Source organism: Prionailurus bengalensis, chromosome E1 (genome assembly GCF_016509475.1).
Source record: "Prionailurus bengalensis isolate Pbe53 chromosome E1, Fcat_Pben_1.1_paternal_pri, whole genome shotgun sequence".
NCBI classification, from domain to species: domain Eukaryota; kingdom Metazoa; phylum Chordata; class Mammalia; order Carnivora; family Felidae; genus Prionailurus; species Prionailurus bengalensis.
Window position 1 is genome coordinate 13,267,425 of NC_057347.1, and position 24,244 is coordinate 13,291,668.

Here is a 24,244-nt window from a genome sequence, read left to right on the forward strand (position 1 = left end):
TTCTTTTGATGTACTATTGAATTTGCTTTGCTAGTACACTGCTGAGAATTTTTTGCATCCAGGTTTATCAGGGATATTGGCCTGTAATTCTCCTTTTTAGTGGGGTCTTTGACTGGTTTTGGAATCAAGGCAATGCTGGCTTCATAGAATGAGTTTGGAATCAAACCTCCATTTCTGACTGACCCATTGCATAGCAGTGCCAGGATGCTCTTCTCAAGAAATACCATCACTGAGGCCAGGTGGGTCAGTTCCCCTGGCAGCCACTAGGAAGCCAGCAGTGCCCCTGACAGAACCAGCTGTCCTGTTGATGGCTTCCTAGCATCTACCCACCCCCTCCCCAAAGAGCAGAGAGTCTTTACTATCAATACCACTCCCATTTCTGTCAGGGTAGGTCAGCAGGCCGAGAGCAGATGCATTTAACTATTTCTCCCCTGGAGCTATGTAAATGTAAATGCTGAGCAAATGCTTTTCACATAATGCAAAGTCTGCCATTTTGGGCTGGGACCCAAGTCTGGACCTCTTCCATTAGTTTTCCAGATAGGGAGCCAGTGAGTCTGAAGTGGGGCCTGGAGTGGGGCCTGGAGTAGGAAGACTGTGCCTGGGCAGGCAGAAAGGAGGAGGGAATCATTGGCCAGCTCAGCTTTGCTGTCTGCCTTCCTACTCAGGCTCCTGGTCACCAGTCCTCAAACCAATGGGACAGCAGGCCTCCTACATCGTTGTTCCCTCATCCAGGATGAGATTCTTTGCCAACCAGTAGGTAAGTCAACCACCACTCCAGGGAATGTTCCCTGGACCTCCTTTTGAGGAATCCCACTTATCTGGCCGAAACCATTTGAACCCAGATGCACTTAGTCCAGTCCCTCGACCCTAGATTCCACCACCACCCACAGTAGGCCTTCTATCCCAAAGCCCAATCCCATCCCAACCCAACCCAAATCCCCAGCCCACCTTTCCATATCTTGTCCTAACAAAAATGATACCTAAAATGTATCGAGTGCTACCTAAATGATACCTAAAATGTAGCAGAGTGCCTGGCACTCTGCTAAGTGCTTTGTTCACTTTTAATTCTCAAATTCACTCCCATTTTATAGAAAAGGAAGCTACAGTTCAGAGCAGTCCTTTAATTGCCAATACGACTAAGGGCATGCATCTAGTGTTGGCAGTACTACAGCTGGCAAACCCGACTCTATCTGATTCCAGAACCCAACATGTCCCAATTCATCACACCTCCATTTCATCTAACTTTACCCCTCCCGACCTGTGGCCATCCTAGCATCTAGCATGGGGATTGGCACTCAATAAATGCTGTTTGAATGAATGAATGAACAAGTGAATGGACCTAATTCTCACATTAACCAACTCTACTCATTCCATCCAGTTCAACTCAAGGCCCACATTTGCTGATGAACTCTCAGCTGTGTATGGTAGGGTTCTTGTCTCTGTGAAAGGCATGGTGTTGATCAGCCTCAGTCTCTGCTTAAGAAGGGGATGCAGGCTGGCAGCATAAGCGGGTGATTCTATGGCTCAAAAATGAGTTTCCTGAGACCCACCTTGTGGAGGGAGAGGAATGAGCTACACTTTCACCCTGGGGTCTTGGGGCATTAAGAGTCCCCAGAAATAGAATGTGGAGAGTGGAGAGTTCATCGGTCCATGTAACCAGTTCTTTAGCATCTTTCACCCGTCCCCAGTGCTGCACACAACCACCGGCTAGTTCTTCTCTACCCTCCTGCCCTTCCAAACTGGGATCCCCTGTAAGTACCAGGTCTCAGTTATGTCTAGATCCCTATCACCATCTGCCATGAGGCTAGGCACAGAGCAGACATCACAGGGCATTTGTTGAATGAGTCAGTGAATAAGCCCAGGGAATAGGCACTTTGCCTTGAACATGTCCAGGCCTGTGCTTGAAGGCCCCCCAACCAGCTTCTAGAGGCTGCTCTGAGTGGCCGATTGTTCTTTATGGGGCCCTGACCATCATGTGACCTCTGATGTTGGCTGTAGGGTTGCCTCCCAGCATCCTTCCCTCCTTACCTAGGCTTAACTGTTTCAGAGCATGCCCCCTTCCCAAAGGGAAGGCACCCGGGAGTGACAGTTGTCCGGAACCACCACAGTGTTTTGGTGAGTATGCATGAGGCGGGATGATGGAGGGCTTCAGGGAAGGTGGAGCTTACCCTGTAGTTGACCGGTGTTGATAACACTCTGACTGGCATATTCTCAGGGCTGAGCCCAGCTGCCTCCCTGGTACCAACCCCAGGGCTAACCATGGCTCTGACCTGGGTACTCCATGACCCAGCACACTGACCTAAGTGCTTAACTTCAGCTTTGGCCCCAGCACTGACTCCTACCCCTGATGAGGGGTGAGCAAACTATTCCTGCATCTTCTACTTGGTTGTGGCACTTGATTCTGTAATGGAGGTGATGGATTCTGTAATGGGGGTGATGATGTGGCTGTGATTAGGGGGCCTGTGCTGGAGATGACCTAGGCTTCCCCTTCTTCTCTCCCCCTCTCTCCTAGATCTGTATTCAAGTGATGTCCCGGAAGCCCCACAGCCTCAGCCCAGAACTCACAGGCACCTGCAGCCTATTAGCCAACAACTTCCAACCCCAGGCTCAGGTCTACTTCTCTGACCTTGGTAAGGGTTGGACACTGACTGACCTTAGATAGCTCTAAAGAGATCTCCTTGGGTCTCCAGGAAGAGGCGTGGCAGATGTTAGAGGGACACAGAAGCCCAGAGAGGGCAAGGCAAGCCTAAGCCCCTGTGAAGGAAATCAGAGCAGAGACAAGTGTGGGCCTGCCTGGAGGTGAGCAAGGAGACTATCTGACTCTGAGTTCTTCCGTATGTGTTTTTAAAGAAAATCTCCTTGATCCCAATGTACATGTGGATGCCAGAGACTGCTACAGGAACAAGAATGGCAGCCTAGAGAAGACAGCCAGGTGGCGCCGGGCTCTGAAGACACAAGAGGAGCAGGAGGATGAAGCAGCTGGTGAGCAGAGGCAGATCTGGGTTGTTCCCAGAGGCTGTCAGAGCTGACCCCTAGGCTGGTGACCTCCAGGAGTGAGGTGTGTCGAGGGCCGGAAGATGGGAAGCAGTGGCTGGATTCTATAGGCCTAGTTAGTCCCAGCTCTGCCCCCCACCTCCATATTACAGATGGGGAAACTGAGGCCCGAGGAGCAGGAGCTATGGGAGTGACTCACTCAGCAGGTCAGAGCCTGAGTAGGCCGTGGCTATCTATGCCTCCGAGACAAAGGCTTCACTCTTGGGAACCTTACCAGCTTCCTCCCTGAACTGAGCCCTCAGGGCTTGAATGGGGTGGGTGCCCTGCAGGGCAGCACATGCTGCCCTCACTCCTGTGTCAAATTCTGTGTCCGCTCCTAACCTGCTCCCTGTTTTGGCCAGGCACTGAGATTGCCATCATCCTAGATGGCTCAGGAAGCATTGATCCCCCAGACTTCCAGAAAGCCAAAGACTTCATCTCCAACATGATGAAGAACTTCTATGCCAAGTGCTTTGAGGTGGGCTTCCCTAAGAGCTAGACTCACACAGTCTATTAGTTCTCTATTGCCATGAACAAACTACCTCGAAACAACCATTTATTTGCTCACAGTTCTGTGGGTCAGCTATTTGGGCGGGATTCAGCTGGGTGGTCCTTCTGCTGGCCTTGCCTGGAGTTACTCCTGCAGCTGCAGACATCCTGTTGTTTGACTGGATGGCCTAAGATGGCCTTACCTGTCTGGGCCTTGTGCCTCCAGCAGGCCAGCTTAATGTTTTCATGGCTGCAGTGTTCCAAGAGGGCAAGAACCAGCGCATGCATGTACTTTTCAAGTTTCTGACTGTATCGCATTTGCTCATGTTCCATTGACCAAAGCTAGTCACATGACCAACCCCATAGTCAATATGTGGGAGGGGGACTACACAAAGACATGGTTTCAGGGGCAAGTCTATGATTCACTGTGATCCAGTACTATTATACCTTCCTCCACCTCTCCTTGCTTAGAGATTTCCCTCTGCCTTAACATCTCCTCCTGCCTGGAGGCAAGGAGAAATGAGTGGATTCTTCCACTGCTTCCAGGAGGAACCGTGTAGGGGGCAGGGGCGGCTTTGGGCATGGCGACTCTGCCAACCTCTTCCCCACCTCGGCTCCTCCTCTATAGTGCAACTTTGCCCTTGTGCAATATGGGGAAGTGATACAGACTGAGTTTGATCTTCGGGACAGCCAGGATGCAGTGGCCTCCCTCGCCAGAGTCCAGAATATCACTCAAGTGAAGAATGTCACCAAGACTGCTTCTGCCATACAGCATGTCCTGTAAGTATGAGGGCAGTGGGAATTACCTGAGCACCTACTGGGTGCCAGCTCACGGCCCTGCCCAGAGGTTCTGAGGCATCATGCCTGGAGAGATGGCTGGATGGAGCTGTGAAGAGGAGAGGATCAGGTTCTAGCTCTTCTTTGGCTGAGGGAAATGTGTGAGGTCTTTCAACCCAGTCTTTGTTAATGGCTGACATCCCAAGACATCCTCCAAAAAGTCTTCCAAAGACTCCTGCTGTGAGCATCAGTAGAGCACGGTACTTACAGGGATGGGCTTCGTGGCCAGGCTGCGTGGGTTCAATCTCTACTTTGTACTCACCTTGGGTAAGTTGCCTAACCTGTCGGTGCTTCAGTTGCCTCACGTTTAAAATGAGAATAATAATAATGCTTGTCAGGGGCACCTGGGTGGCTCAGTCAGTTAAGCATCTGACTCTTGATTTCAGCTCAGGTCATGCATGATCTCACAGTTTGTAAGCTCCAGCCCCACGTCAGGCTCTGCGCTGACAGGTGGAGGCTGCTTGGGATTTTCTCTCCCTCTGCATGCTCCCTTTGTCTCTCAAAATAAATAAATAAACTTAAAAAAATAATATTATTTGTTCTATAGGATTTTGTGAGGATTAAATGGGTTAAAATATGCACAGCACTTACAACAGTGCTTGGCACATAAGTACTGTGTAAATATTAGCCACTCTTTATTAATATCATTGTCATTCCTACACATACACACAGAATAGACTCTGCTATCCAGCACCTTTCTATGGGAGGAGGTGAGGGGCTAGGTATGTCTCAGCCTCCCCTCCACCTGGCCCTGCTGTGTGCCACAGGGGCATCACCACCCCTCTTCCGGCTTTTGTTCCCCCATTTCGGAGGGCTCCTTAATCCTCTCCAATTCTGAAACAGGTCAGTGAGTAAAATCTCCCCGGAGCTCAGTATCCCTCTGGCAAAGTTCTCCTCTTTATTTACTCTCCCCTACTTAGAGACAACATCTTCACGCCAAGCCACGGCTCCAGAAAAAATGCACCCAAGGTCATAGTGGTAATCACTGATGGGGACATATTTGGGGATCCACTCAACCTCACGACTGTCATCAGTTCCCCAAAGATGCAAGGTGTTGAGCGCTTTGCCATCAGGGTAAGAGCTGGGAGTTGGGTCGGGGGGCACCTTCTGACCCTGTTCAGCCTGGGGTGGGGAGGAGCCAGGGTTCCCGATAGGGGCTTGCTCTATTCACAGACTCTCACCAACTTCTCCCAGTCCCTATGTCCTGTACTTCCCCCATCCCATATCGGGTCCTCACACAGAGGGCTTGTTTCCCAACTGTGGTCACAGCTCACTCACCCAGCAGTGATGGGGAGAGCAGTGGACACTCAGGGATCCCAAAAGAAGAACATCAGGGAAGGTTCCTGGAGGAGATGGTGCTAAGCTAAGTGTTGGAGGACAAGCAGGAGTAGCTGGCCTAGGGTGCAGGGAAGGTAGAAGGGCTCTGCAGGCAAAGGGCACAGCGTGTGCAGAGGTGAGAATGAACCTGGTATGAGAAGGAAGGGGTATGTGTGGGAGAACAGGGAGCAGGGAAAGGAGGCAGGTGGTGAAGGGCCCTGAAGGCCAGCAGAGAGACTCAGCCCTCTCCTAGCCTAGAGAGCTCCCTGGGCTTGGGAACCAGCCAGCCCTCACAGTGCTGACCCACTGACCCAGGGCTTCTGTGCAGGTGGGAAATGAGAGTACTAAGACCCTCAAGGAGCTGAAGCTGATTGCCTCAGACCCATTTGAGAGACATGCATTCACAGTGACGAATTATTCAGCCCTGGATGGACTGCTGAGCAAATTGCAGCAGAATATCATTCACACGGAAGGTGAGGGCTCCAGTGTGGTCCACTTAGCCTCTGGCAGGAGGCCAAGCCCTGTGTGTCAGCCCCACCCCTGTCCTACCTCCATATGGTTCTCTGGGCAACTCCTATCACCTCTCTGAGCCTCAGCTGTTCCATCTCTAAAAAGGTAACAATATCCCCAGCCCTCATCGCTTCCCCAGAATTACCTGAACCTCTGATGAGAAGCTTAAGTGCTGGAGAAAGAATGACTGGGACATGGATCCCACTCTCAGGAGCTCACAGATGAGGAAACTGAGGCCCAGAAAGAGGAAGTAAGCTGCCCAAGCTTACTCTGCGGGTAGATACTAAAGCAGGATCAGGTCTCCACTCTCAGCCTGGTATATGTCCCATTATTCCAAACATCGTTCCCTCTGGGTATGAGGTCAAACTGGGCCCTTCCCTGACTTAGTTTTTCCCTTCACCTCAGCCCACAGCAGCATCTCACTGGGCTTCTTGGCTTCTAGGCACTATTGGAGAGGCCCTCCACTACCAACTGGCACAGATCGGGTTCAGTGCCCAGATCCTGGATGAGGTATGTGGTGAACTCAGCACCAGGCAGGAGCACCATAGAGGAAGGGCCTCAGTGACACCCAGGGACTCAGGGACCCCTGGCTCACAGTGCAGGGCTCTGTCCTCCTATAATGAGGCCTCTGAAGGAGCCCGTTTAGGATAAAAGAAAACTCTTGTACTTGCTTGCCCTAATCTGGACCTTTGAGGTAGACAAAAGAATGGCCATATTTATTACAGGGGTCAGTTTTGTTCTGTGTGCTCAAAGATTGAGCAGTTCCCTCTTAATATACGCTACTAACACAAGCTTTGGCTCGGGTCACTTGCCTACCAAGCTGAGTACTCCTCACCTGAGGCACTATTCCTCCCAGATGGGGAAAGATGCAGGCATGGTGAGGACATCAGCCCTGCACAGAGGTGGAATTGTGGTTAGCAAATTACTCAACACAGGTAGGCCTTGGGTGTCAGCCACAGGCTGAGCAACCTGTACAGAAGGAGATGAGCTCTGTCTTGCTCAACCATACTTTGTTTTAATGCTCAACGTCTATGGCCCAGGTCAGATTTCCACCCTGGAAATCTGGAGAGACACTCACTGGAGAGACAGTTGCCCCGATAGGGTCATGGGTACAAGGTAGGAACTGGGTATTTGCCATTTCACCTTCCTTCTGCGTTTCCAGCCAGGTGGTCAGAGATCATTGAACATCCCCCGCCCCCAACCCAAGGTTTGTGACATTGGCTGGTAGGCCCATGGCTGCTGTGGCTGGCCCCAGCCCCTCCCTCTCAGATGACCTCCAACCCTCATCCCCTGTAGGGGCAGGTGCTGCTCGGTGCCGTCGGGGCCTTTAACTGGTCAGGGGGAGCACTGCTCTACAACTTGCACAGCCGCCGGGGTCGCTTCCTGAACCAGACGGCAGCAGATACCAAGACTGCACAGTACAGCTATCTAGGTGAGGCGGGGCCTGGAGACTACCTGAGTGAGGGTGGGGCCTACACAGGGACACTGAGTCTGCGCATTAGCCTGCACTAGGCTTCCCAGTTAGGGCAGGCTCTGGTCAGTCACATGGACTGAGGGATGGGCCTTGGTTAGGGATGCTCGAGGCTGAGAATTAGGGCCTTTTGGATGAGGACAAGGCCTCCTTGGTACTGAAGCTCAGGGTGGCCCTGAGGATGTGGGGCCTTGCCACTAACGGTAGTGGTGGGTAACCCTTCACCCCTCTCCTTGGTCCTCATATACCATGTGTATGATGAACATGGGTGGTGAATGTGTGTGAAGGAGTATATTTGGAGTGAAGCTGTATATATGATAATGTGTGTGTATCACTTCTGTGTGATGGGGCACATGTGTGTGACCAGCCACGGTGGTTAAGTGGGAGCACTCCCTGATGCCAATTTTTAAAAGGATGAGAAAGACAGTTTCTCCAGATCTGCTCCCCTCTGCTCAGGCTACTTTGAAGGATTGGCTGGGAAGTCGGGGTTCTAAGGAGTGGCCTGGGAGCTCCCAACGACAACCACCACCTCCTCCCTCCTAGGTTACTCAGTGGCCCTGCTGCACAAGGCCTGTGGCCTCTCCTATGTGGCAGGGGCTCCACGGTACAAGCAGCGGGGGGCCGTGTTTGAGCTTCAGAAGGAGGGCAAAGAGACCAACTTCGTGCCAGTGCTGGAGGGAGAGCAGGTACTTGCTGGAGAAGGATGCCCCCATTATTATAGATGGAGGATCTGGAAGTCCCAGAGGGAATGGGACAGGCTCCAAGGCACACCGAGGGGCATCACCTCAGCCTGGACAGAACTCAGACAGAATGCAGTGCCACTGCCCCAGCTCTGCATGTCTGGTTATCAACTGGCTTCCTCCGCTGTGGGGCATATGGCCGCTCACCCAGGCTTCTAGGTTTCTCTGGTGAACAGATTGATCTGGAATGACCCAAATTGGCAGTCCAGGAAGAACAGGATCAGGAGTCTAGGCTTGCTGAGGGGTATCAGAGGAGGCCTCCCCAGCACCCTTGTGAGCTGAGCTCCTCCTGGGCTGTAGATGGGATCCTATTTTGGCTCTGAGCTGTGCCCTGTGGACGTTGACATGGATGGGACCACGGACTTCTTGCTCGTGGCTGCTCCTTTCTACCACATTCACGGAGAGGAAGGCAGAGTCTACGTGTACCATCTGAACAAGCAGGTGGGAGTCTCCATCTTCGCAAACTTGCTGAGCTTGTGGGTGCTTAGCCTGCTGCAGAGGTGATGGAGGCTGGGAGCGCCCTGGCCCTGCCTTGCTTGGAAGGACAGTGCTGGGGAGGTGTGCAGGGTGGATGGTGGACAGCTGGGGCGGCTGTTCCATTTGTTCCCCTGCTCCACCTTCTCACTTTCCCCACCCCATCATCCCATGTTGATGATGATAACATCCCAAATAGCTGCACGCTCGACAAAGCATGTTTTGTCTATGATCTTGCTTGTTTCTCACTGTAACTGTGTTTCTCATACTGTGTCACTTCCATTTTACAGATGAGGAAGCTGAGGCTCAACGATGTTGAGACTTGCTCAAGTTTACATAGCGAGTGTGTGGTAGAGCCAAGACTAGAACCCGGGCCTCCCAATTGCCAGTGCGGTACCCCTAACTGTGGGAGCAGAGGGAGAAGGCTCTGGGTCCTAGCAGGCTCTGGGCAGGAGGATCTTAGCCTTACCACTCGCTTACCGTGTAGCCTTGGGGAGGTCTGTTGCCTTTTCTGAGCCTCAGCCTCCCTGCTAGAGAATCAGAAACAAGTCCAGTGAGCATGCCTTCTGGGATGGCCGCGGTTGTGCACCCTACATCCCTCTCTTGAGGGCTGAGCTACCTGTTTGCTTTACAGAATGGTTCCTTCTCTTTGGCACACACGCTGAGTGGGTACCCTGGATTCACTGATGTCCGATTTGGCTTTGCCATGGCAACAGTGGGGGATATCAGTCAGGATAAGCTCACAGATGTGGCCATTGGGGCCCCCCTGGAGGGTTTTGGGGCAGATGATGGTACCAGCTTCGGCAGCGTGTACATCTACAATGGACGCTGGGATGGACTTTCTACCACCCCCTCTCAGGTAACCTGCAGGGCTCTCTCCAGCCTCTACTATGAGATTCTGACCTCCCTAGATGTGATAGCCTGAGCCCCAAGTCAGCTCCAGTTCTAAGTGTCAGGCGGGTCCCAAAGGGTCAGCAGTGCCCAGTGAAGGACAGAAGTCACTTGGAGGTTCCAGGCCAGGACCTCACCCCAGACCCTTCCAGTGGGGTAAGAGGTTGTGGCAACATCTGTTTCTTGACCCGTATCTCCCTTTTTTGGCATTCCTGACCATGGACCTGCCTCAGATTCTCCTTCCTCACTTTCTGTCCCTTCTCTGGCTCCTGCCCCCCCACCCAACCCCATCCATGCCTTAACCCTCATCTCCCAAGACTCCATTGCCAGCCTCTCATGTTACATAGTTTGTGGGCACTTTCACCCATCTCAGACCACGGTTGTTCTTCTAACTTCAGTTTTGTATGTCCAGCTGTGTCCCGAGCACCTTGCTGGATGGCCCCCCAGGCATCTCATGCTGCCTAACCCAAAGCATCCTCTCCTCCCAGACCTGCTGCTCCTCTGGGCCCCTTCTCCTATCCCCCACACATATCCTAATGGTTCTCTCCCATATCCACCCCTGGCCTGGCTGCTCCTACTCGCCATCTTCTGCCCTGTGTCTGATTAGTCAGGCCCACCTCATTCCCCAGCCCCTCACCAAGCCTCCTTGCACCCAGACCCCCTCTGTTCCCACTGCAGTGACCCCTAGCTATGTCCTCAGATGTCCTGGTCTTCCCCAACCCCAGCTTTCATCACTTGCCATGTCAAGTCCCACCTGCCCTTCAGGGCTCCATTCAAATGCCATTCCCCGTGGAAAACCTTGCCCTTCTCTTTTCAGTTCCTCAGTTGAGGGCTCACTGGGGTGGGGATCAAGGCTTATCATGCTGATTTGAATAAAACCCAAAAGGGCTCCCCTTCTCCTCCTCCATGCCTTGTGCTTTTCTCTCCACAGCGGATCAGAGCCTCAGAGGTGGCCTCAGGACTCCACTACTTTGGCATGTCAGTGGCTGGTGGCTTAGATTTCACTGGCGACGGCCTTGCTGACATCACCGTGGGCACTCTGGGCCGGGCAGCTGTGCTCCGGTAGGGATTCGTCCTGCCTCCTGGGGTCCCAAGTCCCAGCCTCACCTAGTTGCCCTGTCTTCAGTGACCCCATGAAGACACCAGGCACTGATGGGAGAGAGTAAATGTGGTTGTTGAGGGCACTGGCTCTCGAATCTGCCCATCTGGGTTTGACCCTCAGCTCTCAATTAACCATTTGCCCTTGGGCAGGTTCTTGTATTCTGAGTCCCACTTTTCTGATCTGTAAATGGGAATAACAACAGCACCTCCCTCACAGAGTTATGAAGATTGAGAGAATCTTTGCAAAGATTTGGTACAGTACTCATTGAAAGCTATTATTTTGATGATGATATGATGATTTTCAGAACTTCTGTGTTCCATCCCTAAGGCAATTATCAAATCCCGTGGCTATAAATAATCTGGCAGAGCACCTATCTGTCCTGTGCGCTCCACTAAGCTCCAACTTGGCTGCCTATTTAACGCCCCTCTTGGCTGTTGCTGTCTGGCATCTCAAAGTTAACATGTCTAAAAATGGACTTCGTGTTCTCACCCACTCCTCATTCTCCCCAAGCTGCCCTTCCCCAGGCTTGCCAGCTAAGTAAGTGGCACCACTTGTTCAGGACAAATACCCAGGAGTCATCCTTGATTCCTCTCTTTTCTTTCTCCCACCACCCCATCAACAAGATTTTGTTGGCTCTGCCTCCACAGTGCCTCCCGGTATAAGACGCTGGCATCTCTCACCTGCACCACTGCCATGGTGTTCTTCCCTGCTTCCACTCCCCGTGCTCTGTTCTCCACACGGCTGCCAGAGGAGTCCCTTTATCCTGCTGCTTAAAACCCCTCAGTGGCTCCCACTTAGAGAGTAAAATCCAAATTCTTTACCGTGGCTCACCATCTCCATGGCTTGTCTCTGCTCATCCCTCCATCCCCATCTCCTCTTACTACCTTCTGTCTCACTAATTGTGCTCCAGTCATGCTGACCTTTGTGTTCCTTAAACAAACCAAGTTCATTGCTACCACATGCCCTTTGCACTAGCTGTGCTTTCTGCCTGGAAGGAGGTTCCCCTTCTCTTCACACAGCTAGCTCTTGTTGGCACATCTCAAATGTCTCATCAGGGAGGCCATCCCTGATCACCCAACTAAGTAGCCCCCAATCTCTATTACCCTAACCTGTTTTATTTTCTTAAAATTTTTTAATGTTTATATTTGAGAGAGAGAGGGAATCCAAAGCAGGCTTCAGGCCCCAAGCTGTCACTGTAGAGCCCGACACAGGGCCCGAACTCACAAACTCTGAGATCATGACCTGAGCCACAGTCAGACCCTTAACTGACTGAGCCACCCAGGTGCCCCCCTATTTTACTTTTATCATAGCATTACCTATACATAGGATTTTCCTGTCTCTTCTTATTTGCTTGTTGTCTATTTTCTCACTAGAGAAGGGGCTTGTCTCTTTTCCAACTACTACATCCTGAAGATGCAGAACAGCACTTGGTATACTGGAGACGTTCAATAAATATTCATTGAATAATTGAATGAGCCAAGCACTGAAGTCTTGTGGTCACTCCTCATGGTTCTCTTTGCTATCTTGTTTAGCTCAAGACCTGTGGTTTACCTGAATGTGTCCATGACCTTCACCCCCATGGCACTGCCCATTGGCTTCAACAGCAGTGTGAATGCTTTTTTGTGTTTTGAAATCAGCTCTGTGACTACAGCTGCCGAGACAGGTAATAGACAGCCTGGCTGACCACCCTCCCCCCTTCCCCCCACCCAGTGTTGTGGTCATTCCTTGTTGGCTTCTGTAGGGGACAGAGAAAGAGGACTGGGAGGGTGGTGGTGTGCCGGGAGTGTTATGAAGTCCTGGTACTTGAAATCCCTCTATTAGAGCTTAGTTCCCTTGAGGTTAGGTTCTGCCTAATGGGAACTGTCCCAGAAAAGAGCGGTCTGCTGTTAAATCCATACTATGAAGGGATTTATCTGACCCTTGTTGGGCAGAAGGATTTTGGATCCCTTCCTCAAGGCTGAAGGATTGAGTTTCTGAAAGAAGACTCAGAAAAAAGGCAGCCATGCCTCCATCCCCCTCTCCTGTGCCCGTGTGTGTGTGCATGTGTTTGTAGGGGCTCCTGAGAAGTGCCTTTTCTCTTACTCTCTGATCACATCTTCCCTCCTTCCCTGCTCACTGTGTCTCCCTAGGCAGGTGGGATTAGATAACCTGCTGGGAGCCTGGCCTCTTTTTCCATCCCCATACTTGGCATTGGTTGGGTGCCTTTCCAGAAGGCAGAGGATGGGCATGGTTTTCATAGCCCAGGTACTTATTGCTAACCCAAGAGCTCCCCTCCAGAATAATCCCTCAGCAACAGTCCCCAAGGTTTAATCTCTCCAGAACAATACCTAAGATGTCTCTTTGCCTCTTACAGGTCAGAAAGCATTCTCCCAGGTGGGAGTGGCTTTCCTGTAGAAGGAGGCCTTCATCAAATCTGGGGGTAGAAAATGACAGACCTATCAGTTCCAGCTGTATAGGATGAAAGATTCAGGTCGCATTGCTTGAATAGCAGCTTCTGAGTGGCTGTGTGACACTGGGCAAGTGTCTTTCATTCTCTGGACCCTGGTTTCTATTCTGTACAGTATGAGAGTTGGCCCAGGTAGTCTGTAAGGTGCTTCCAGCTCCGCTATCCCCAGGTTTTACTCTATGGTTTCTCTCTCCAGTCTCTGAATTATTCTTCCTCATAGTTTTCTCTTTCAATCATAGCCCTGGGCATGTGCTGCTTTGGGTTTGGGGCTGGGGCACTGAGGGACTAGAACCAGGTGCCAGAAGGCCATGAGGAAAGTATTTTTGAAATGAAGAAACTTGGGATTCCAACACAAGGGACTAGGTGGGGACACCACTCAGGAAGGGCTCATAAGGAACTGCAGGCAGGCTAGGGGCCCTCTGTCTAGGGCTTACCCATCCCAGTATTATCAGGAAGGTCTGGTCTTCATTCCCAGGCCTCAAAGACACAGTTCTGAACTTCACATTGGATGTGGATGTGATGAAGCAGAGGAAAAGACTGCAGTGTTCAGACAAGAATATTTGTCAGAGCCACCTTAGGGAATGGGATGGCAGTGTGTCCCGTCTTTGTGAGCCCCTCCTGCTCATTCCCACAGAGGGAAAGGTAAGTGGAGGAGTTTAGAAGAGAGTCATGATGGGTCTGGGTTTTCTTGAGAAAAAAGATTTGAGATTCTCGCCATGAAGGATATATACCCAAAACAAACTAGACAAGTATAATAATCCTAGCAGATCAAGAACCATATAATGGCATGGGAGATGGAGTTAATTATACTAGAACTCCAAAGTAAAGAAATCTACTGAAATTGAACACTATGTCTCTGAGCTTCCTAGAAACTGGACACAAAGGGAAATGCTCTAATGGCTGACATTTTTCTTGGCAAATCAGGAATAACGGTGGATCCCCCCACCCCAGCCTCATGTCATCTCACCTAGTAGTGGGGCTGAGTGCCCTTATATGAGTAAACATCAGAAACATTGAATGAGAGAAAATAAAATAAAGACAAAAGGTATCATTTACAAAGGTTTACTCCTGACAGAGGTGCCTGGAGATATAAAAGACATGCGTTTGTCGGGACTCAGCCTTAGAAGGACCTATAAGGATCATTTATTCCAATAAACTTATAAGTTATGCTTCTCACTACATATCTGTTCAGGGTGTTAATTGGATTAAGGAAGTGTTTGTAGCAAGTCTCTGCCTTCCTTAAATAAAAACTACATTTTCTACCTAGGGATCATGCTCACCTACTCTCAGGTGTTCAAAGCTCCTACCATCACTGAAAGGCTCACTTAAGGCCAATGGCACCCTAAGTAATCTCCTCATCTTCAGGTTTTACCTTTCTTTTTTTTTTTTTTAATGTTTATTTATTTTTGAGACAGAGAGAGACAGAGCATGAACGGGGGAGGGTCAGAGAGAGAGGGAGACACAGAATCGGAAGCAGGCTCCAGGCTCTGAGCTGTCAGCACAGAGCCCGACGCGGGGCTCGAACTCACGGACCGTGAGATCATGACCTGAGCCGAAGTCGGACGCTTAACCAACTGAGCCACCCAGCCGCCCCAGGTTTTACCTTTCTAATAAGTCCTCCAGGTTGCTTTGAGAAAGACCTTTATTAACATAGATGTGACCACAGTTCTTCCCTTCTGTGGCTTCCATTTGCCCTCCAAAAAATATTCAAGTTGGTTTGTAACTCTTGATGGCCAAAATCCCTTTGTGTTTGGGATGGGAACCCCATCCCAGTTTTCAGGCCTGAGGTTGTAGCAGATCAAGTGAGATTTTTCGAAAGCTCTAGGCAGCTTGGTTGAAGGAAGTTTCCCTTCAGCTTGGCTTATGTGGAAGAGGCTTATGACTTCTGACTCAACACTTTCATTGTTTATTTCTTATTATGACTACATCAGACTTAAAAGTATTCTTGTCATTTTTCCCCCACATGCCACTCCAATCCTGTATTACTTGGTGACTCTGTGGTAGCTCTGCGAGGAGGACTGCTTCTCCAGCATCAGTGTCAAGGTCAGCTACCAACTCCAGACCTCAAAGAGCCAGATGGACCATCCCCACCCTGTTTTGGACCTCTACACTGAGCCCTTCACCATCTTCCAGGTGACGCAGCAAGGCGAGACTCCTGGGAGCTGTCCCCCAAAAAGTACCTGTTCCTCTAACTTTAAAGAATGTTAAAGTTAGGAGTACCCTCAGACAGTATTTGGGCCCCTTGCTGTTTAAACGGGGGAAACTGAGTTCCTGAGATGATGTTCATTTGCCCAGGGCCTTACTGGTGGGTAACACAAGTCTCCAAACCACATGCAAGGTCAGTTCCTTTATGTTCACAGAAAACGTGCTTGCTACATATTTAATGATGCATAGGAATTTGTTGTCCGACTAGGCAAGGGTCTCTGGTGATAGTGTGGTGGGGGTCCTGTGTGGAGTCTGGACTGGGCCAACCTGCTCCTTCCTGTAGATAGGATGCTCTTTAGTGCATCTGCCTACCCAGGCCCTGACCTCGGCCTTCAGGCTGAATGTCTGATCTACCCAGAAACTTGGTGAGTGTCTGTCACAAGAAGCTTCTCTCATAACTCAGAGAAGTCAGAGGGAAAAAGAAACAGTCAAATTTCTTTATTTCTTTATTTATTTTGAGAGAGAGAGAAAGTACAAGCAGTGGAGGGGCAGAGAGAAAGGAAGAGAGAGAATCCCAAGCAGGGTCTGGGCTAGCAGTGCAGTCCCCACCCTGGGGCTTGATCTCACAAACCGTGAGATCATGACCTGAGCTGAAACCAAGAGTTGGATGCTTAACTGAGCCACCCAGGTACCCCTCAAATTTCTTGATTCTTTGGTATATAGGGTGATTTGGTTCTCTATACCCTGGCCCCCAATGGTATTCTGTCAGTCTTCATTTAGAGGGTCTTATGGCATATAGAAAAATCAGCAAGATCAAAGTGACAACATACACATTTAAAATAATAATTACAGTCAGTTGGAATGAAAAGGAAAAGCCGCCAAAAGCAGTTCATACTGACATAGAAAATCTTTAGGTAGCGTACATATTTTCCAGGTAATCATAGGACACTCATGACTGTCTAATATTTTTACAACAATGCTCTATATAAATTAAATAAATATTTGGCTTAAGTTTTGGCCAGTATCCAATGAATCAGTCACAAACAGTGAATAGAAATAAGAGAATAATATAACTAGGGTGACTCTTTCCATTGCTCTTCTGCCCAGGAAGGAGAATCAGCCTCCCTATGAGCAAAGATTGGCATCTTAATTCTTTTAGGCAAGAAATTTTATCTTAAATTTATAATAGTATATTTATTTTGTAAATAATTTTTAAAATTTTGGTATTGACAGAATAGATGATTCAGAAAAGATTAGGAGAACTAATGTAACAAATTTCATGAATAAGTAGATTATAATTATATACATTCTGTTTTTCAAACAAAATTCTTATACACACACACACACACACATATATACACACATACATATACATATATATGTGAATATATATGTGTCACACATCCATATATGTGTGCATATATACAATGTATACATATCACATATACATATATGTGTATATATACATATCACACATTCCATATATGTATGTGTATGTATATATATCACACGTTTATATTTTGCAACCATTTGAGAGTAAGTTACAAAGTTACAGATAGGATGCCTCTTAAACCCCAATACTTCAGTATATATTTCCTAAAAAACAAGGACATTCTCTTATCAAACCACAGTATGAGGATCAAAATCAGGAAATTGACAATGATAAAATGCTCTTATGTAATGTATAAACTTATTCAGATATCACCAGTTGTCCTATTAGTGTCCTATATGGCAAAAGAAAACAATTTTTTTTTTTCTGGCCCAAGATCATTCATTTCATTTTTTCATTACTCATCTTTCTTTAGTCTCCTTCAATCTGCAATAGTTTCTGGGTCTGTCTTTGCCCTTAATGACCTTACCATTTTTCAATGGTACAGGCCAATTATTTTGTAGAGTATGTTTCCTCATGGTTACATTCAAGTTATGCATTTTTGACAGGAATATCACAGAAGTGAAGTTGTGTCCTTCTAAGCGCACAGCATAGGAGGTACAACATGTTGATCTGTCCCTTTCTGGTACTATTTCCCTTTGTAATTAAAAGTATCTTTAAACTTTTTTTTTTAATGTTTTTTTACTTTTGAGAAAGAGAGAGACAGAGAGTGAGTGGGGGAGGGGCAGAGAGAGAGGGAGACACAGAATCTGAAGCAGGCTCTAGGCTCTGAGCTGTCAGCACAGAGCCCGATGTGGGGCTCGAACCCACGAACTGTGAGATCATGACCTGAGCTGAAGTCGGACGCTTAACTGACTGAGCCATCCAGGAGCCCCTAACAAAGAGATTAAAAAAAAAAAAATTATTCCACTAATGAAATGGGTGAGGAGAAATTATTTGGTGTTAGGTTAGGCACATAGATGTTTCCAAAGAATGAGTTCTAGCTGGGAGCTTAGATGCTTTAATCCTGCTCTCTCTCACTGGGCCTGGGTGAAAAAGCAGGCTACTTGGCTATATTAAAAGCAAAAGTAAAAAAAAACCTGCCTCAGACTGTTAAGCTAGCCAGATAGAGCTCCAAGATCTGACTTCTTCAAACTGCATCTCCCTCCTCTGGGAAGTAAGTTTCCTTTCTAGCTTTGGGCTCCCATTCCAGCTCCAGGCCATGGTAACATTCCTTGCAGAAAGCTACTGAGGTGGTCACTGGCTGCTGGGGAGATAAACACAGAGATTCTCCAGTTAAGGAGCTGGCTGTTTCCTTCATAACAAAAAAGACAGATCCAGCTCCTTTAGAAAATTCGATTTTTTAACTTAACTAGGGCTGTTCACCTTGCCTGGGCCTTTTGGACCCTCTGTAACTTTCCAAATGATTTTGTTTTAGTATAGGCAAAATTACAAGGGGAATATTTATCCTACAGAGAAGACTAGTCATGGGGACAAGAAGCTCACAGGACTGGACCTCACAATATTTGGGTTAGGTGTCCCCCCATTCCTGCTCCTGCTGTTCCTGCCTCTACTTAAAAGGACTAAGGAAGCTTTTTTTTCTCCTAGGTTTTCCTCCCTAAAATGTTCAGATTAGTGAGTTGTGAGCAAGCCTGCTGCTTAATTCCCATGATATAAATGTGACAGGCACCCCCGCCATTCCATGAAGGTCCCCCCATTTTTCACCTTGGCCAGAGGCCTAAATCCTGGTGTACCTTTGTTGTAAGACCAAGCACACTCCGTACCCCTGACAGGTCAAGGAACGTCACAGTCACAGCCCTCTTGGCCACATGGGTACAACCCCAGTCTGTTGGCCTTCACGTCCTTCTACCTGCACTTCTCAGAGTCTAAGGAAGGAGAGGTGTGTCCTACGGAGAAGACCGAGAGGCAAAGCTCCCAGGGACGGTGGTGTCCCTGGTCTGACCCCTGCCTCTCTCTGTTTGCTTATAGCTGCCCTATGAGAAGAACTGCACGAATAAGCTGTTTTGTGTTGCTGACTTACAGATGGCCATCACCACCTCTCAGTGAGTTGTCAACTGCAACTAACTTTCTCCTGAAGGTGTACCCGGCAAACCCCTCAACAAAATTTGACTTTTCCTCATGGCCCACAAAGGGCTTTGAATCTATTACCTCACTGGGTCGTCAGCCACACGATGAGGGAGGCAAGAGATTTGTATTTCTGTCTTATAGATTATGGAACAGACTCAGTAGCTGAGGGACTGTGTGGGATCACAGAGCTCATTTGGTGGACTTGAACCCAGGTCTCTGACACCCTGGACAATGCTATTTTCATACCCTAGTGTTTCTTGCTCCTAGGACTACCCCAGGTAGAGGTAGCCTCTTCCTTGGCTCACCTGTTAACCCAATTACTTAACTAATTCATTAAATATTTATGGAGCATCTCCTCTGTGCCAGGCACTCTACATGCTGGAGATACATCAGCAAACAACATAGACAAAACAGCCTTGCCCTCCTGGTGTTTTAGGAGGAGAAGATAGTAGGTACATTTTATGTTGATGAGGTGTACTATGAAGAAAAGGCAGGGAAGGTGGGAGAAAGTGCCGGGTGGGGGTGGATTGAAGTTTTGGAGTGGTCAGGAAAGGGCTGTGGTGACATTTTGGTACACACAGGAGGAGATTGGGGAATGAACTCTGTGGGTGTCTGCAGGGAGAGCAGCTGCAAATTCCCTGAGATGGGAGCATACCTGGAGGTGGGAGGAATGGCCAGGACACCAGTGTGGTTGCAGTAGAATGAGGGAGAGGTAATGTGGGGGCAGGGAGAAAGGTTATATGGGACTTCTGAGGCCCTGCATAAGGGCTTTTATTGTGAACTGGGAAGCCAGACGAATGACAGGATCTTGCATTTTAACAGGCTCATTCTTGCTGCTGTGTGGTAGACTGCAGGAACAAAGGTGTAAGCAGGGAGATAGTAAGGATCTATTATAATAACTCAGGTGAGAAGCGATGGTGACTTGGGCCAAAGTGGTAGCAGGTAAAGGTGCCTATATTTTGAAGTTAGAGCCCACAGGACTTGATGACAGATTGGATCAGAGGAGTAAGAGAAAAAGAAGGGTCTAAGGCAGCTTCCATGGTTTCATCCTGAACATCTAGATTTGTGCTGTCCAATACAGTAGCCACTAGTCACATTTAACTATTTAAATTAATTAAAATTAAGTAAAATTAAAATTTTAGTTCCTCAGTTGAACTAGGCACATTTCAAGGGCTCAACACCCACATATGGCCAGTGATATTGAATAGCACAGATATAGACTATTTCCATTACTGCGAAAGTTCCCTTGGATCACACTGAACTCCACAATAATGGCGATGCCAAGAACTGAATTGGGGAAGCCTTTAGAAGACTGATTTTGGAAGGCAGGGTGGAGAAAAAGAGATAAGGAGTTTGACTTTGGACACGTGACGGTCTTAAAATGCCCTTCCTGGCTAGTAGTGCTGCACACATAACATGGCACTGATGGCCCATTGGCCGGAGTTGGCATCTGGGTGGAAGAACGCTGTTGCCTGAGTCCTGGTAAGCCTTTTCATAGACATTTGTAGGAATTGTGGATGGCTTAGTGCGGCCCATCCCAATTGCTAAGGATCCAGTTCAAGACTTCTGAGTGTTTTGGAATCCAGCCTAATAAACAGATGCAGCTGTTTCCAACAGGAATTAATTACAGCCAAGAACTTCCCTCCCAGCCAACTCCTTGGGATATATATAGCACACACAGCTGGCCCTACATCACCCCCTAGTGTAAATAGTAACCAGTCTCTTCTTTTTTCAAAAAGTATGATTGAGTCTAATCCTTAGCATCCAAATGTTTCAGGGGTTTCAACCTTTTTATGGACATGGATCTCCTAAAGAATCGAAGGAAAAAGCTCGAAGATGACATGGGCATAAAACATAAGTGTTTGCATTTGGGACCCTCTGAAATTGCCCCTGGCCCTCAGGTTAAGAATCCCTGTGAAATAGAACAGTGGCTCTCAGATCTCTCTCGTGGGCTCTAGAACAGTTTAGCCAACTGATGTTTCAACATCTCTACCTTCTTATGCCATAGGCACCTCTTTTTATATCCCTGCCTGAACTCATCTGTCAGCTGCCACCCTCTGGTCTTCCCCAGTGTTCTCTCCCTCACGACTAGGACCACTTGGTCATCCAGTGTGAAAATTCAGGGCTCATCCTTGACTCCTCTCTCTGCTGCTCTGGTTACAAGTGTGGCCTTACCATACCTGGTTTCTATCCCTTCTCTCTATCCCCACTACTACTATATTACATCAGGCATTTGCCATCCTTTTTTTTTTTTTTTTTAATTTTGTAAAATGTTTATCTTTGAAGGAGAGAGGCAGAGTGTGAGTGGGAGAGGGGCAGAGAGTGAGGGAGACACAGAATCCGAAGCAAGTTCCAGGCTCTGAGCTGTCAGCACAGAGCCCGACGTGGGGCTCCAACCCATGAACCAGGAGATCATAACCTGAACCGAAGTTGGATGCTTAACCATCTGGGGCGCCCAGGTGTCCCAGGCATTTGCCATCTCTTCAGTGGATTTCCACAGCAGGCTCTAGTTGTCTCCCCACCCTCTCTCCTGCTAATCAATCTATCCTCTTCTCAGTTCTGATGAAACAAAAAGAATACTACCACAACAACAAAACACATGTCACAGTACTTCCCAGAGCTTCATATTCTGTTTTTGAACAGATTTCCTAGGTGGCTAGGAAATTTTCCTTATATCGCTAATGTGTTCTCCTGCAGATCTTGGTTATGGATAGTGGTTCTATACTCTGGGGTCCCACAGCACCTCAGTGGACTGAAGGAAGCTCTCACAAATCCCAAGTCTTCTCAAGTCTGAACAGACTGTTTTAAACCATACATTTAACCAACTGAGCCACCTAGACGCCCCAGTATTGAGCAGAGTATCTGGCACAGAGAAAGTACTCCATAAGTATATATGAAATGGATGAATTTGTGTAATGAAGTACCTTGCCTAGGGTTGCAGTGAATTGGCAGTAGAAAGAGTATTTAATTATAGTTTTCCCAACCCCCCTTTTGAGACCATTAGACCTCAGGCAAATTAGACTTTCTTGGCTTCTGTTTCCTTTTCTATGAAATGGACAGTAACCATACTATTTTATACAGTTATTACGAGGATTAATTGAGGATGTGAAGCATCGAGCACAGTCCCTGCCATATAGTAAGCACCAAATAATGGGAAGCATTATCACCGTCTCACATAGCAACTGAGGGGGGATAGCAGTCCAGGTGTTTGCTTATGTTGAGGGGGAAGAAAATCTAGGCTAAATGTATCCTTTAGGCAATTTAAGAAGTTAGTTAAGATTGTGCTATTGTATTGCATTGAGGTTTTTACAGATCAAATAAATTGGTAACATGTATCTATTTGCCTACTGCTGTGCAGGCAGGAATTGGTGGTGGGTCTCACAAAGGAGCTGACTCTGAACATTAACCTAACTAACTCTGGGGAAGATTCCTACATGACGAGCATGGCTTTGAATTACCCCAGAAACTTACAGTTTAAGAGGATACAGAAGGTAACTACGATGGCAGTTTTGGAAACATACACTCATGGCTGTCCCTTCCTGTACACCTGCTTTTTTATGGCAACCTCTGAACTGGTCTCCCTGCCTCCAGTCTCATCCAGGTCCATCCAATAAACTAGATGGATCCCCTCCAGTCCAGCTGCATGCTGTGCTATGGGTTCAGTCGTGCTATTCTCTGCCTAAAGAGCCACCAGTGATGCCGTTCTGCAGTCACTCCTTGCCTGCAGCCTTTCTTAACCAGGGTTCTGAGAGGAAAATATTCTCTAAGTTAGCCGGGACCGGGAAAGTAAAAGTCTGCCCTGCCATTCATCAACCTGGGATCACAGACTCAAAGCCAGCTGCAAGATACTAGGAAACTAATTCTCCCAAGGACATCCTGCAGCTGTGAAGTAACACTGAAAAGTGTTCTCTAAAATCATAGGCAATCAGAGACTTTGCTGCTTGAAGTTCTATCTGTAATTATGAAACCATCTCACTCTTGACTGGATAATATGTCACTTTGAAGAGAAGCTTTCATCTGAGGTACAGCGCTTCAGACAAAGCATTCTGGACACAACTTTACAAATCCACCCTAATAGTTTCCAAGGAAGGCGTCCCTGGGTCTGGCCCTGCTTTAGTTAGTAGAGCCTGTCAAAACTCTGCTTTACTTATATTTCACCTGAACTGCACCCTTCCCCGGAATCCTTTAACTGTCTTTGCTTTTGTTTCGTGAGACAGACATACCCTGGTGCAGTTTTCCTCATTGTAAGCAATCATTAAACCTGCCTTTGTCAAACTACAGGTTTGTCCCTGGGGTCTTAGGCTATTTGAGCTAGGATAGCATCGATTACCTGAAAATAATGAAATTACCTCATAAGCTTCTTGAGTGGAAGTGGTGTTGCACTATCCTTGGGAGAATTAAGAAAATTGTCCATGAAATCACCTTCTGTATTCAGTGGTCTAGATGAAGATCCATGGTTGAGAAAGGCTCCATGGCAGTGCTTGGCTCATGCTAGCCTTCCAGCCCATCTCAGGATATTAAGTTTGCATTGGTCCAAGGCCCATTTCAAATGCCTCGCTACCAATGAAGACTTCACAGATTCCTTCCTCCTTGTTGGATTTCACCTCTTTCGATACTGTTTTTCAGTGGCAGATCAGGGACTCCCTTCGCAACTTTACAGAACCACTCCCTGGGCCTTGTATTTAAATTCCTCAACTACCTACTACTGATCCCTTTTGCCCAGCTTGTGAGGAAGACAGAGACCAAATCTGATTTGTGTCCTGACTCCTGGCAGATAAAGCCTGAGCTCTGGCATGTAGAAAATCAGTGAATATTTGAATTGGTATGAGGCAAATGCTTCCTTTTTTGCTCTTTAAAAACAGGGTCTTTTCTGTGTTAACAGCCTCCTTCTCCAGACATTTGGTGTGATGACCCTAAGCCAACTGCTTCTGTGCTGGTCATGAACTGCAAGATTGGTCACCCTATACTCAGGAGGTCGTCTGTGAGTCTGTTTTGGTCAGCTGACTCTTCTAACTTGGACTTGGTGTCTCTCACGTTCCCGGTCTCATCTGAATCTCTTAGTTGTGGTCTCCACACTGTACTGTAATCAACCCCTTCAGCAGAGCTTAGAGCTGCCAAGTTTGCTCTCAAAGTAGGGAGTGGTGGGATGGGAGATATAGCCGCAAATTGCTGGTTCACCCCCATTACAGCAGAGTGAAGTTGGGAGTAGTATGGGGGGAGCGGCAGACCCAGAGTTGTTATTGTGAAGGGAGTCCCTGATCTGCCACTGATGATCTTTGTGCCGTGGGCAAGCTCTGAAGTGGTTTCCTCACCTGTACAAAGGGAATAATGC

The 24,244-nt window shown here is 48.1% G+C and overlaps 1 protein-coding gene across 1 annotated transcript in view; it reads left to right on the forward strand.

Moving 5' to 3' along the window:
• The window catches only part of ITGAE (integrin subunit alpha E), a 72,861-nt gene that overhangs the window by 34,763 nt on the left and 13,854 nt on the right, over positions 1-24,244 (forward strand). Inside the window, 20 exon segments of the mRNA XM_043583380.1 lie at positions 666-757; positions 2,048-2,115; positions 2,513-2,630; positions 2,851-2,982; positions 3,396-3,511; positions 4,151-4,302; positions 5,280-5,433; positions 6,005-6,149; positions 6,629-6,696; positions 7,483-7,618; positions 8,201-8,343; positions 8,698-8,838; positions 9,506-9,730; positions 10,694-10,824; positions 12,397-12,527; positions 13,786-13,952; positions 15,315-15,443; positions 18,814-18,887; positions 22,271-22,403; positions 23,795-23,893. Of these exon segments, the coding sequence (XP_043439315.1) occupies positions 666-757; positions 2,048-2,115; positions 2,513-2,630; positions 2,851-2,982; positions 3,396-3,511; positions 4,151-4,302; positions 5,280-5,433; positions 6,005-6,149; positions 6,629-6,696; positions 7,483-7,618; positions 8,201-8,343; positions 8,698-8,838; positions 9,506-9,730; positions 10,694-10,824; positions 12,397-12,527; positions 13,786-13,952; positions 15,315-15,443; positions 18,814-18,887; positions 22,271-22,403; positions 23,795-23,893 (2,554 nt within the window).